At 38.1% G+C, this 12,180-nt stretch overlaps 1 protein-coding gene across 1 annotated transcript in view; it reads left to right on the plus strand.

Annotated features, from left to right (window-relative positions):
* Positions 1-12,180, plus strand: part of LOC107091732 (cytospin-B-like) — a 49,647-nt gene that overhangs the window by 13,786 nt on the left and 23,681 nt on the right. The window contains exons 2-3 of the mRNA XM_015385842.1: positions 771-926; positions 1,820-1,955. Of these exons, the coding sequence (XP_015241328.1) occupies positions 777-926; positions 1,820-1,955 (286 nt within the window). The 5' untranslated portion in view covers positions 771-776. The remainder of the gene's footprint in view (positions 1-770; positions 927-1,819; positions 1,956-12,180) is intronic.

Consider the following 12,180-nt stretch of genomic DNA (forward strand, 5'->3'; position numbering starts at 1 on the left):
AAATATGCTTTGCTGAGCAGACATGCTACACCCAATTCCCCACATGGCTAGAGTCATTGGAAACTAGATACTCTAGCCTTTCCAACAAGGTACTTCTTTGTGTGATTTGTCCTGGTGACATCATTTCTGTGCGTATCAAAGAATATTAAATACCTGATCATGGCTGCTTTGCACACATGTTGCTTCAGGTGAGAAGCAGACGCAGTCGGTTTGTTTTGGTTTGTTTCTTTGGCTGTGCGGATTTTTAGTCATCACCTCTCTTCACGATGGCACAGAAGAGAGAACTAACCCTCTAGGAGGCCTTGAAAGAAATGATCAGGGACAGTGATGCAGAGATAGGCTTCTAAGAAGCAGCAAAAGCAAATTCTAGAGGCAGTTGATGAGGAAGTCATACACTTGCTTTTTATTGACTGCAGTTAATTAGTCAGGAATAACAGTCTTTTTATGGAATTTTATGCTATTTGTTTTAGCTCAACTGTACTGAAATGGGCACAAATCTGCCAAATGTATTTTTTAAATACATTTTTCATGTTTATTATTTACATTTTATAGCTTTGGAGCTTTACTTGATTTATATCAGATTAGTGATTTAATGTGAGCCTCCTGGCTAAAGAGTTAAAAGCTTTCACACATATAGATGCTCATACTTTATTGTATTTAAGCTGATCATTGGCTCATCTTTGGAAAAGGTCCTTAATTAATATATGTAGTCAATACAATTAGTAGGTTTGTTAAGATTGATCCTCTATACTGTCGTTCCACCCTAACAGACAGCCATGCTTAAACCGGGCACCACCAAGGCGGGGCTGCCCAGGCCGGGTCTGCAGGTGAGGCAGACCTCCTTGACGTCCCCTACCTCCACCTCTGCAGCCTTGAAGACCTCCAGATCTTCCAACACGATGGCTTCAGACCAGCGCCTCAGCAGGGTGAGTAACATGCACATTGCTGTTTGTTTGCTAACCTGGACATAGAATATGATCATTAAATCTGAAGAGTATTGCTAATTCCCCCATGTTCAATCTTTATTTTTAATTTCTTTTAAAGTCTTTACAAATCTAAAACAGTGATGGGATGTGAGCATTGGACGCTAAAGACAAATCCCTTGTTAGTGCTCACTCTGCAAATGAAGAGGGTCCCAATTCTAATGATGGTTGAGCTTTTTCACATTTTGATGATTTTTTTGATGCTGTGGGATTTTATCTAATAGACTAACACTAATTTAGTGTGTAATTGTTAGATGGAGGAAACGTTTTCCATCTTAATGTATGCTGTGCGTTTATATTCACCCTTCTTGAGTTAAAGCTCTGACCAGAGCTCATCCCTCCACATTTCAGCAGTGTGTCTTGTAGCACCTGTGGTAGACTGCAGACCTCTTACGGCCTTGCTGTGATCACTGCTTTCTTTGCTCTTTCAGTTTAGATGGACGACCATGTCTTGCTTGTTTTGTCAAATCCCTTTTTTATTTTTGATGTTCTTTTTTTCCCCTGGTTTCTATTTCACTGCAACTTTCCTCCGGACCTGTCTGCTGTGTTCCTCAGTTTTCATGATACAAAGCTCTGATGCCTTCACAGTATGATTTATACTGATATTCTTTACCTAAGAGGTTGAACCCATTCACTGAATAGGGGAAGTTGGTTGCACTGGATTTAATTTAGGGGAATCGTACTAAAAACGGGGCTAAAACAAAGGCTCTTCACTCTTTTATAATTTTTTTAATAGGTGTTTATAACTTGAAGTTGTTGATGAAATGTGAAAATGTTTACGAGGTATGAATAATGTTTTTGCTACGTAATATCTCTAACCCAAGATGTGTTTATAGCTGAAACGAGCCAGCAGCGATGATGCCTTGACAAAGCCTGCTATTGGAGCAGCAGCTGCCAGCTCCCGCATGAAGAAGACCATCACTACTGGAGGGATTTCTGATCTGGCAGAGGCCCGTCCTCGCAGCCTTTCAGGTAGGCGACCACAAATTCTTGCACTGCACTGATGGTGTAATAACTCCCTGCCACCGCTAGATGGCCTCAGCGTTCCACTAAAGCTTTATTTGGAGCTCAGGCTGAAGTGATAACAGGCAGTCTAAAAGCTGAGTCCATTCATTTAGTTTCACTGTTCTTTTGGTTTGTCCTTTTTAAAGGGATCTAATAGTGAAATAAGGAAACAGGTTAAAGTTAAGAAGCTCTTTCTTCTCTTTATCCTTAGATGTTGGTTTAGGGTAACTTGTTTATATCTCAATTATGTGCCATGGATTATAGATTGATCTTGTTTTCTTATTTATTCATTTTTTTTTCCTGCACAGAGTCTTTATGCCTCTTATCTACTTTCTGGTTGTTCAGATTTTTTTGCGTTCATAAAAACCCATCATTATGTCATGATCAGCGGTGATTTGAAACATGCAATACATACATTGGCATATCACTTTATGGGAGGAGCTAAAATGATTAAGAGATCCGGTTTAAGAAACTAGAAATAAAAATGTAATTTGGAAACGTTGTTAAAGTTCAGGATCCATTTGCAGGACTTTGATGATGTGAACAGCCTTTTTTCCTAAAAACCAGACATCTTTGTTTATGTGGCTGATTCCGACAGCGTGTTGATGCTCCTCTGCTGTGATTTCCTTCTTCAAAGGGGTCTCGCTCATCCTCTATAGCAGAAAGACTCTGGAGAAGCAGAGAAATCAAAGCATTCTGCTCTTTGTCCATTTAAACATAATTAGAACATGATCAGCTTTCACTGCATTGTGCTCTAATTAACAGGTTGGGCTTTTCACACCCGAGGAGAAGAAGAATTTCGCATTTTGCAATTCCTGATAAATAATTAAAGTTGGTATTCTCAATTGACCTAGATTTGCAGGAAACTGTTAGTAGTCGATGAGAATTTAGGCTTTAAACCATCCTGAGTCCTTATATCATGGAGCTATAAAGGATTTACTCTCTATTTAGGATCTTTTTACACTTGATTGGCTTTTATTAGATTATCTAACTCTAAGAACAATTATAAGGCACGTTTAAAAAATAATTTCTGCTTTCCCTGTAACATCCCTCAGGCCAGCAGCCTTGTTTGCTCCCTGATGTGGAAACTCAGTGAAAAGTCTCCTTTGTGCATCTTGACATATAAAACCAGACGGTGAGTGGATATGTCAAGTCACTTTCAAAAAGCAAGCTAGTTCGTGTGTGGAAAATGCGATGTGACACCTGAAAGGGTGGCGCTGGTTAACCATGTGTGTAAGCTTCCACAGTCTTTATGCAGCCCTAAATACCAAATCTGGACTCTGACTTCATGGCTGTTAGATATCCTTAAAAAATAAATAAAACGATTTGAATATAGAGTAGGGTGATAACCTGTGATATTTTACTAGCCTTTGAAATGTGCTACTTTGAAAAGTCTTCAATGTTAGCATTGACTGATGTTTGGTTTAAAATATCTTTAAAAGGTTTTAAATCCTGATGTTTTCAGACTTCTTTACTGATGAAGCAAAATATGTTCTGTGTTGCATTGCTTTCAGGGCTCTGAGCATCTTTGCCTTAAAGAAACACTCAATGAGTATCGCTGTGTTTTATATTAAGTGTCTTTCTTTGAAAAAAAATGTTTTTTGTTTTAAATGTTGTTTTCAAAATTCTCAGCAAATAACGACCTCTATAGCAGTTTCTGCAACTTTTGAAATCCAAGGAACCATTTTTCCTCAAGTTCAGGAACGTAAACGAGGTTTAGAGCCACAAATTTCACACAAACTTTTGATAAAACACAATTTACTAATTAAGTCAAATATCTGCTATAGGAAATCTGTTGTCATTTCTTTCTATTTGTAGGTTTAGAAATGAGGAAAATACTAAATTGCATTGATTTTTGTCTATTGGATGTTAATGTTTGTGGAAAATTATGTAAAAAAAAATAATACATTTTCCAAAGTAAGACAAAAAAAAAAAAAATTTTTAACAACATATGACTAGTATTGATTATTTCAATTCATTCTTTTGGGGAATTTTAAACCAACTGAAATTCATTTAAAAAAGCTAAAGCCATGAAAAGCAGAATATGTTGTTATACACTGCCTGGCCAAAAAAAAAGTCGCCACCTGGATTCAACTAAGCAAATAGGTATGAGCCTCCTATTGGATAATTACTGCATGGGCGATTATCTTTCAGCTGACAAGTTATTTAACCCCAACTGGTGCAATGACTTGCTTCTCATTTTCTAAACAACCATGTAGAAAGACACATCCCGTGGTCGTGGAAAAGATGTTAGTCTGTTTGAGAAGGGTCAAATCATTGGCATGCATCAAGCAGAGAAAACATCTAAAGAGATTGCAGAAACTACAAAAATTGGGTTAATAACTGTCCAACGCATTATTAAAAACTGGAAGGATAGTGGGGACCCATCATCTTCAAGGAAGAAATGTGGCTGGAAAAAAATCCTGAATAAATCTTTTGACATTGCAGAAGCTTATCGAAACAATGACACAGCGAATGCGTGCCGTAATCAAAGCTAAAGGCGGTCCAACAAAGTATTAGAGTGAGTGACCTCTTTTTTGGTGCTGACTTTTTTTTTGGCCAGGCAGTGTATTTAAAAGGTTTGGTTGGTTCTTTATAATTTTAGCCACTATTGGGAGCAATTCAGGGATCCAAAGAGCCACTTTTGGCTCTGGAGCCGCAGGTTGCAGACCCCTGATCTATAGCGTGATCAGTATATTTACTTGAACATTTTAAATCCCATGTCCTGTATTTTGATTTTTTTTTTTTGTCTCTAGAGGTAAAATATAACGAAAATTATATAATTGCAGCCCCAACTGCCTGATATTATATAAAATCTAACTGAAAAATGTAGAGGTTTGTGACTTTAACATAAAAAAATACATTTGCTAAATGAACTATTTTGCACAGCTCACTATTTTTATTAATAATATTTTCTTTTTGCATGAAAATATGAGCCCTGATTCCTCCCACAGAGTTGTTTTTTTAGATTATACTTTTACTGTAGGGTTTAATGTTTGTAGAAAAAAAAAAGACGAACAAAACAAAAAACATCTAAATACCTCTGGCTGCTTAGATGCATGCACACACACTCTGAAAGCCCCTGGCCTCCCATCGGCCCCCTCCCTCCCTTACCCTCACAGCAGGATTCACTAATGAGTCAAAAACTGTTATTTTTGCTAATGGGGTGTTGTTCCAGTTCCATCTGGCACTCTACCAACTCTGCCAGACAAAGAGTTAAAATCCAACCCAATAGTGATGACTTATTTAAAGCTCTTCATCAATAATTCAGGAAGGCTTTCACTCAGGGAGGGGTCCCCGAGGAGCAACAGAAGAGAAGAAAAGTTCCCTGATCTATAAATGAAAAGCTTCTTTGGTATGCCTGCAGGGCATAACTGGATAAATGTGTTCTTCATTGATGGGTGCTTTATTTCACTGTTGTTCAATTGATCCCCTCGCGCTGATCATTGGTGTTTGTGTAATCTGAACAATAGGACCCTCGCTGATTCATTTGTGCCTGATCTATTCCACTCACTGAACTAGATTTTTCTCTTAGATGGATCTCCATTCAGCGCTGTATATGCATGCTGTTGGGATTCAGCATGAGGTATACACGTAGTTTCATATTTTTTGCAGTCTGTTTGAGGTTATAGGTTATATACATCTTCTACTTAAAGATTAAATATTTCATGCATTTCATTTAATGTTAAAGAGCCCCAAAATCCAGTGATTCATAAAGTAAAAGATCAAATAACACAAAATAAGCATGTTTAAAGTATACATGTCATGCAGCAGCCATGTTCTGGCCCAGATGGTAACGACGGGAAAAGTCCTGACTGGACAGATGTCTAGAGGACAGTCATTCACACACATACCACAAGAACAAGCCACAAAGTCACAGCTAGAGAAGCTGGTTGTTTAGAGTGTTTTATTCAAGGACATTTGTAGAAAGCTAAATGGAAAGATAGAACAGAAGGGGGTAGGAAGCATGCACCGGTAATGATTTTAGCTACTGCCTTGAGAGGACTGTCTGAAAAAGAAGGAATTTGATGTAGCTTCATAGACTGAAGCTGCATTCAAGAGCCAATAGACACACATGGATCCAACAGATGTTAATACAATCGATTGACATGTGTGATTGTCCTGCAAAGAAATCTGAAAACGTTAATGTCTTTTTTTTTATCTATGTTGTATTTTCATTGATTGTATAAATCGGTGAACTATAAAGTGCCTTGAGACGACATGTGTTGTAAATTTGCGCTATATAAAAAAACTGATTTGAATTGATTTCAGGAGACTTTCTTGTATGGGCGTCCTGATATAGCTGTTTAACTTCTGACACCAATATTTCAGCTTTGAGTATTGACCGATACCGATATTCTCTTGATACGCTATCAGCAAGAAACACACATACTGCTGATATCAATTTTATAGTGCGGGATGTTAGAAAAGGCTTTATCTAATGGTATTGATAGAGGAAAAAAAGGTATGAGAAAAACACACCCTTTTATCATTAAAGGATCATTATTAAATTACCATTAGGTGACATTTGTACAGAAGCAGATAAAAGTAAAGTGCCTCTATTTGCTTGAGATTTTAGATGCAGGCTGATATATTCGTATTTTATTTTTTTTGTCTGACATTGAATGATTTCTGATGTTAATATTGAATCTGGACATCCCTACTCTGCTCTTGTTTAGTATATCAGTCTAAAAAAAAGACCAAGAAAAGTTTTTGGCTAGATCTAAGATTGTAAGACACGGGTAGATGGACATTTTTTGAACAGTCCTCCTTCAGTGTACCAAATACTTTGTATATCTTATAAGGTTAATTTAAGCTAGTTTGGTAAAGTTTTTTTTTAAATTAGGATAACAAAGTAAACCATCCATTTTCAGGAAGCTTCCTGTTTGGATCCCAAAACACTCTTCAGATGTAATTATGGCATCAATAAAGATATTGTCATGTTTCATTTACTCTTAATCCATGTAAAACCAAAGTTTGAAGTATCGAGTAATCAACAGGTCACATTACTACTCACCACTAATTAAACTTTAATTTATAAGCGTTATGACTCTATTGTGTTGTCACTCAAGGTGTTGTCTAGCCACACCCATTGCTAAAAGGCATCAAAGGTTATCCAGCCTTTATGATCAGTTCAGATTACTTATTTAGGACGAGAATAAGCCACAAGTTAATGGAAATTTAGTTCTGTTCACTAGAAATCAGGTTTTACAGAGTGGATTTTTTTGATGAACAAACATTTCTCTAAACCAGACATGCCCAAAGACGTTCCTCGAGGGCTGCTGTCCTGCAGGTTTTAAAAGGTTTAGTTCCTTCAGCAAAGCTTATTTCTATTGATGGCTGATAGTGATTTACTGAATTGCAGTCATCTGAATCAGATGTAGTAAAGAAGAAAAACTCCAAGACCTGTAGCACAGTAGCCCTCGACGACCGACTTTGAGAATACCTACTCTAAACCATCGAGGACCACTGTTTGTCAAATGTCAGCAGTCTTACTGCAGACACGTCACTCTATGCATCCGCAGCTTGTCTCATGCTGACAAAAATTCCTATTGGCTAATGAGTTTCAAGACTTTTCTTTAGCTCTGTTGTATAAAAGCTCCATCAGGTGGTGATTTATGCCTTTCTTACATTGTTTTCCAAGCATGTTTATGACGTTCTACTTCCTCTTTGTTTGTTCTCTTTGTATTTTATTAATGGAACTTCAGAGTAAGACTGTCTAATTAAAATCTGGTTTATCCATGGCAATGATCTAAAGAATCACTAAATAAGATGAACTCTATATAGAGTTGTGCTCGTAAAGCCTACAAAGACAGCAGGAACCTCATTGCAGTTTGATTTTGTCTAATTGCAACTGAGAGAGCGAGAGGCATGGTCTGAGAGTTGCTCCTATCTGTCAGATTAATTAATCATGTGCACCTCAGTCCACGATGAGGCGTCAGACTGCATGAGCACTCAGGCTTAAAAACACACACACAGTCAATGATTTAAAGGACATGCATGCTTAGACATGCAGCCAGACGTTAAAATCATGCCATCATGATGAATCCTGTATAATATCTCCTGGTCTGCCTTGTTCACATGTGCAAATGAACAGTATGTATTGCTGTGTTGTATCCTCAGTTTAAAGTTGGTCAAAAGTTACCCCTGTTGTGTGCTGGCGGGAAAATGTTTTTTGTTTGAGAAGCATAATTTTTAATACGTTTAAATGTGACTGGAATCAACTAAGAAAACATATCTGTCCTGTTTTAGATCAATTAAAGCATAGAAAGTTTCCTAATCTCAAACAAATGTGTGAAAGACAGACACAGGAGAGAATGGTCCTACTGGTTCTGCAAAATGACCCGTTGGTCCTCAGAGATGGGCCTCCTGTGGTGAGCAGAACATTCCTAGATGGATTAGAGACGTGTTTGTTTACTAAAAAGAATGGACTCCTCTGGAAGATTTGTTCCTAAGTCAAGTAGATGCGGAAAAAAAAAACTACCCATTCAAATATATAAAACTATAAAACCAATTTTTGTACTTTCAGTGATTTAATACTATAGTTATTTAATAACTATAGGCTAAAAAAAGTTATATATTTAGATAAATCTTTTAAAGGTAGCGTTTCCAAATTTTATTTGGTGAAATTTGTTTTTTGGTAAAAACTTTCCTTGCAGGTCATATTAAAGATTCCTCTTTCATTAGTGTCACAATCCACAGTCTGCTTTCTTGCTGCTATTAACCATCAGAGTCCATCAGAAAAATCACTCTATTTGTTAAAATTGACTGAAGGCTGCTTGTTCAGATACAGTACAACATGGCTTTTTAAAAAAAATCAGTCTTACTTTTCTCAGACTGAAAAGAGCATAAAGCATCTAAGTTACTGCAGGTTATCCTTTTGCTGCAAGCTGCGGGTCAGCTCCTTTGTTACAGGTAGGACAATTTCAGCTATTTGGAAATATGTTTGTCGTTAAAAGCAAAGTTAAAAGATCTTGAATAGTTTATATCTTACCTACTGTTGGTGACCTTCATAGTCTTTAAATCGTGTTAATCAAAATGTTTCAGGAGGCTGAATCAGATAGCTAGTTCAGTAGTCTCCAAACATAATTTCTTATGCATAATCTATCCTGTTAACCTTTAAAATGTCATTATTTTGTCTTTTTAAAAGTCATTACTTTCATTTTTTTTCTCATGTGGTTGTTTACTATCACAGTAGATTATCATTATTTAGCAGGATTTATATGGGTTAGTCCTGCTCTGGCTTCTATTTTAAACTTAAATTTACTAAGGGTTGTGCATTTTTACAAAGTACTGCAAAAATGTTAGAAAGAGTTAAATGGTTATTGTTATAACACTGTTTTTTTTGTATGTCCCGTTGGAAAAGTTGTATGCCTGGTGAACAAAGCAATATTTAACACGGCAGTAGTACTATGCTGGTCATCCGGACTGGTACGTCATAACAGTCTGGTAAGGGATGGAGGAGCTCAATTTCAGAGGCGGGACTAACAGGTTCAGCCTCAGGTTAGAACCAATCAGCTAACTACAGATGTGACTCCAAAGACGTGCTCTATGTTTGTAACTGTGTAGTCCGTGAAACATGTCAAAATGTCGAAGAAACTCTCCAGTGAAAGATTTCTGCCGGTTCTGCCTACAAAATCTGATGATAAAGATGTGCTCTGTAGTACGTTCTTGATTTTCATTGCCAAATAGATCCACTGTGGTCACCTGCTTGTTGTAATGCTAGCAGAAATACGCTGCTGTGTTCTGGGTAATTCTGGCATTGAGACTCACGCATTGTAAAGTCCCGCCCTCTGCGCTGTGATTGGTCCTGCCAGATCTGTTGTGTGTTTGGTGTGAATTATGTTCCATATAATTCTGTCTTGTTGCCCAGGCTAAAGCTTTAACACTACCTTGCTATCATTCCCTGCTTCAGCTATAGGCCAGTTAATCTAGAAGGCAAAAATATCTCCTCTGAATTACTGAAGGAGAACCACCCCAGTGCAGTTGAAATTCTGTCTCTTGAAGGTAAAATAATTTCAAGTTCAAAGCAGGAGCAGTACTGTTCCTCTGGCAAAAATCCACATCCTGACTGTCTTTCCGTTTTCCTCTTCATCCTTCTCCCACTTATATGTCCTGAGAGTGATGGGTCACCACTGCTTACCTCCTACTGTTGAGAGTAAACTGGGAGGAGGAGGCGTCTGCATGCATGTGTGTGTTCACAGAAAGCCACTCCTCCCCGTCATCACAGCAGTAATGAGGTGCACACAAGTCTGCTGCATGCCAGAGTGACACACTGTCACTATATCGGAGGACGAACGGCATTGCATACATTCTCACACACGCTCAGTCTCACAAACTGGCGCTACACACTGCCTGCCTCCTCACACATGCCCACACACACTTACACAACCCCAGCGAGACGTGGAGAGAAGCAGCGAGGACCAGAGGGAGAGGAGTTTTTTTTTTTTTTTTTATCTTTTATGGTTTTGTCGACATGTGACTGACCAGAGGTGATTGTGAGAGCCGAGCAGAGACGGTGGTCTGGACACTGACACACACCTCTCCCCCTGCAGTCACAGATTCTTGGATTAGTCTGCCTCATTCAAGGGTGTGGGAGTCAGGGAGCGAACCAACATGGGAAACCAAGCAGGGAGACCGGAGGAGACGGAGTCAGGTTAGATTCTTGTGCTTTAGAATTGCTCTCATCCGATCATTCCTTTTTTTAACTCGTGTAACGCACCAGAACGCAATAGATCTGGGCTCATAAATCTGGACTAAGACCAGTTCTGATTGATACCATCAACAAAGTAGTGGCTGATTCTTACTACTTATTTTTAGGAAACATAGTTTTCTGTGCAGCTACTCTGCCGGGATTTTTGCCAACAATCAATCATATTTTGCGCCTGATGGTGTATTTCGTCACACAACCTGTGCAGGTCTGCATGTGCCCCCTGTGTGTCAGCTATAGTAGTCAGGAGAGAGAAGGCAGTGAGTTGGATTTAACTGTAAGCACTATAGGGCACCTTACTGAGGAGATGCTATCATCAGTCTCACAGTCACATCCGTCCTCTGCCCAGAGCTCTGAGATTTCCATTTCAAAGTTGCCCTGAACTGCACTCGCTAGCAGCTTCAGTTTTATCCAGGGACAAAACAACCGAGCTCCTCCACATCCCTCTAACCACTGCTTGCCAGGACAGCCAAGAGCATTTGTCTTATTACAACGTTTTATGTGTGTACCAATTGTCTCCGTGGGAAGAGACACACAAACAGTGTTTTATCTTGGGTTTGTAATAAGCTGCATCCTTCCAGGGACGGGTGCAGCTGGATGATAGAGCGCTGTAGTTTCAGAATAGAAGGCGACAATTACAAGCTGTTGTATGCTGGAAAAGATTAGCTCCTGGTTTCTTTTTCTGTGTGCACACTGCTACAGTTAACATTTCATGTATTATTTACACAGAAGGATGATGAGATGAAGATACTGTTGTAGTAGTTATTTTCTGCTTGCAGAACAAAATAATTTAGTTTGCTACTCACAAGAGACTCACAGCAGAAAGAAATACTCAGAAGTAATAAGAGTGTGTAGCTACGGCTTTAAGTTGGAGTTCTCTGTGTAATCAGTATTTCTTTTTTCTAAAAAATGTAAATATTTACTCAGTGTTCAGTGTGGCACTCCTTAACTCCTGAATTCCTACAAGAAGCTTCGTAATAAAATGGATTGCTGGTCTGCCCACTGATTGACCTAAAGGTTAGAAATATAGACTCATATTTTTATATTTATTTACACACTTTATTTCAACATCATTTTCTTTTCATGTCATATCTGAATGATTTAGGCATGACATAAGCACATAATTTCTAAGGTCATAAAACATGTCAATATAAAATGCTTGACTTTACTCCAGTTCAGATTTGATCTATAAGGGAGATTGTTTGATTTATCTCAAAGGTTGGAGATCAGGGGTGTTATATAAAGCTTAAGCTCACACAAAGTGGGCTTTAAAATTGCTACGCCATTTTCCAAGCAAAGGATGGGATTTATAAAAAAACAAATTTGTTCCCTCACCCATAACCAGGATACGCACAATTTGAAAGACAGTAGAGAACAACAGCATCAATGATGAGGTGGAGATTTGAAACCAGATTAAGATTACGTTTACACTGCAGGTCTTGTTACTCAATAACTATATATATATATATATATATATATATA

Source organism: Cyprinodon variegatus, unplaced genomic scaffold (assembly GCF_000732505.1).
Source record: "Cyprinodon variegatus isolate N-32 unplaced genomic scaffold, C_variegatus-1.0 Scaffold350, whole genome shotgun sequence".
Classification (NCBI taxonomy): Eukaryota; Metazoa; Chordata; class Actinopteri; order Cyprinodontiformes; family Cyprinodontidae; genus Cyprinodon; species Cyprinodon variegatus.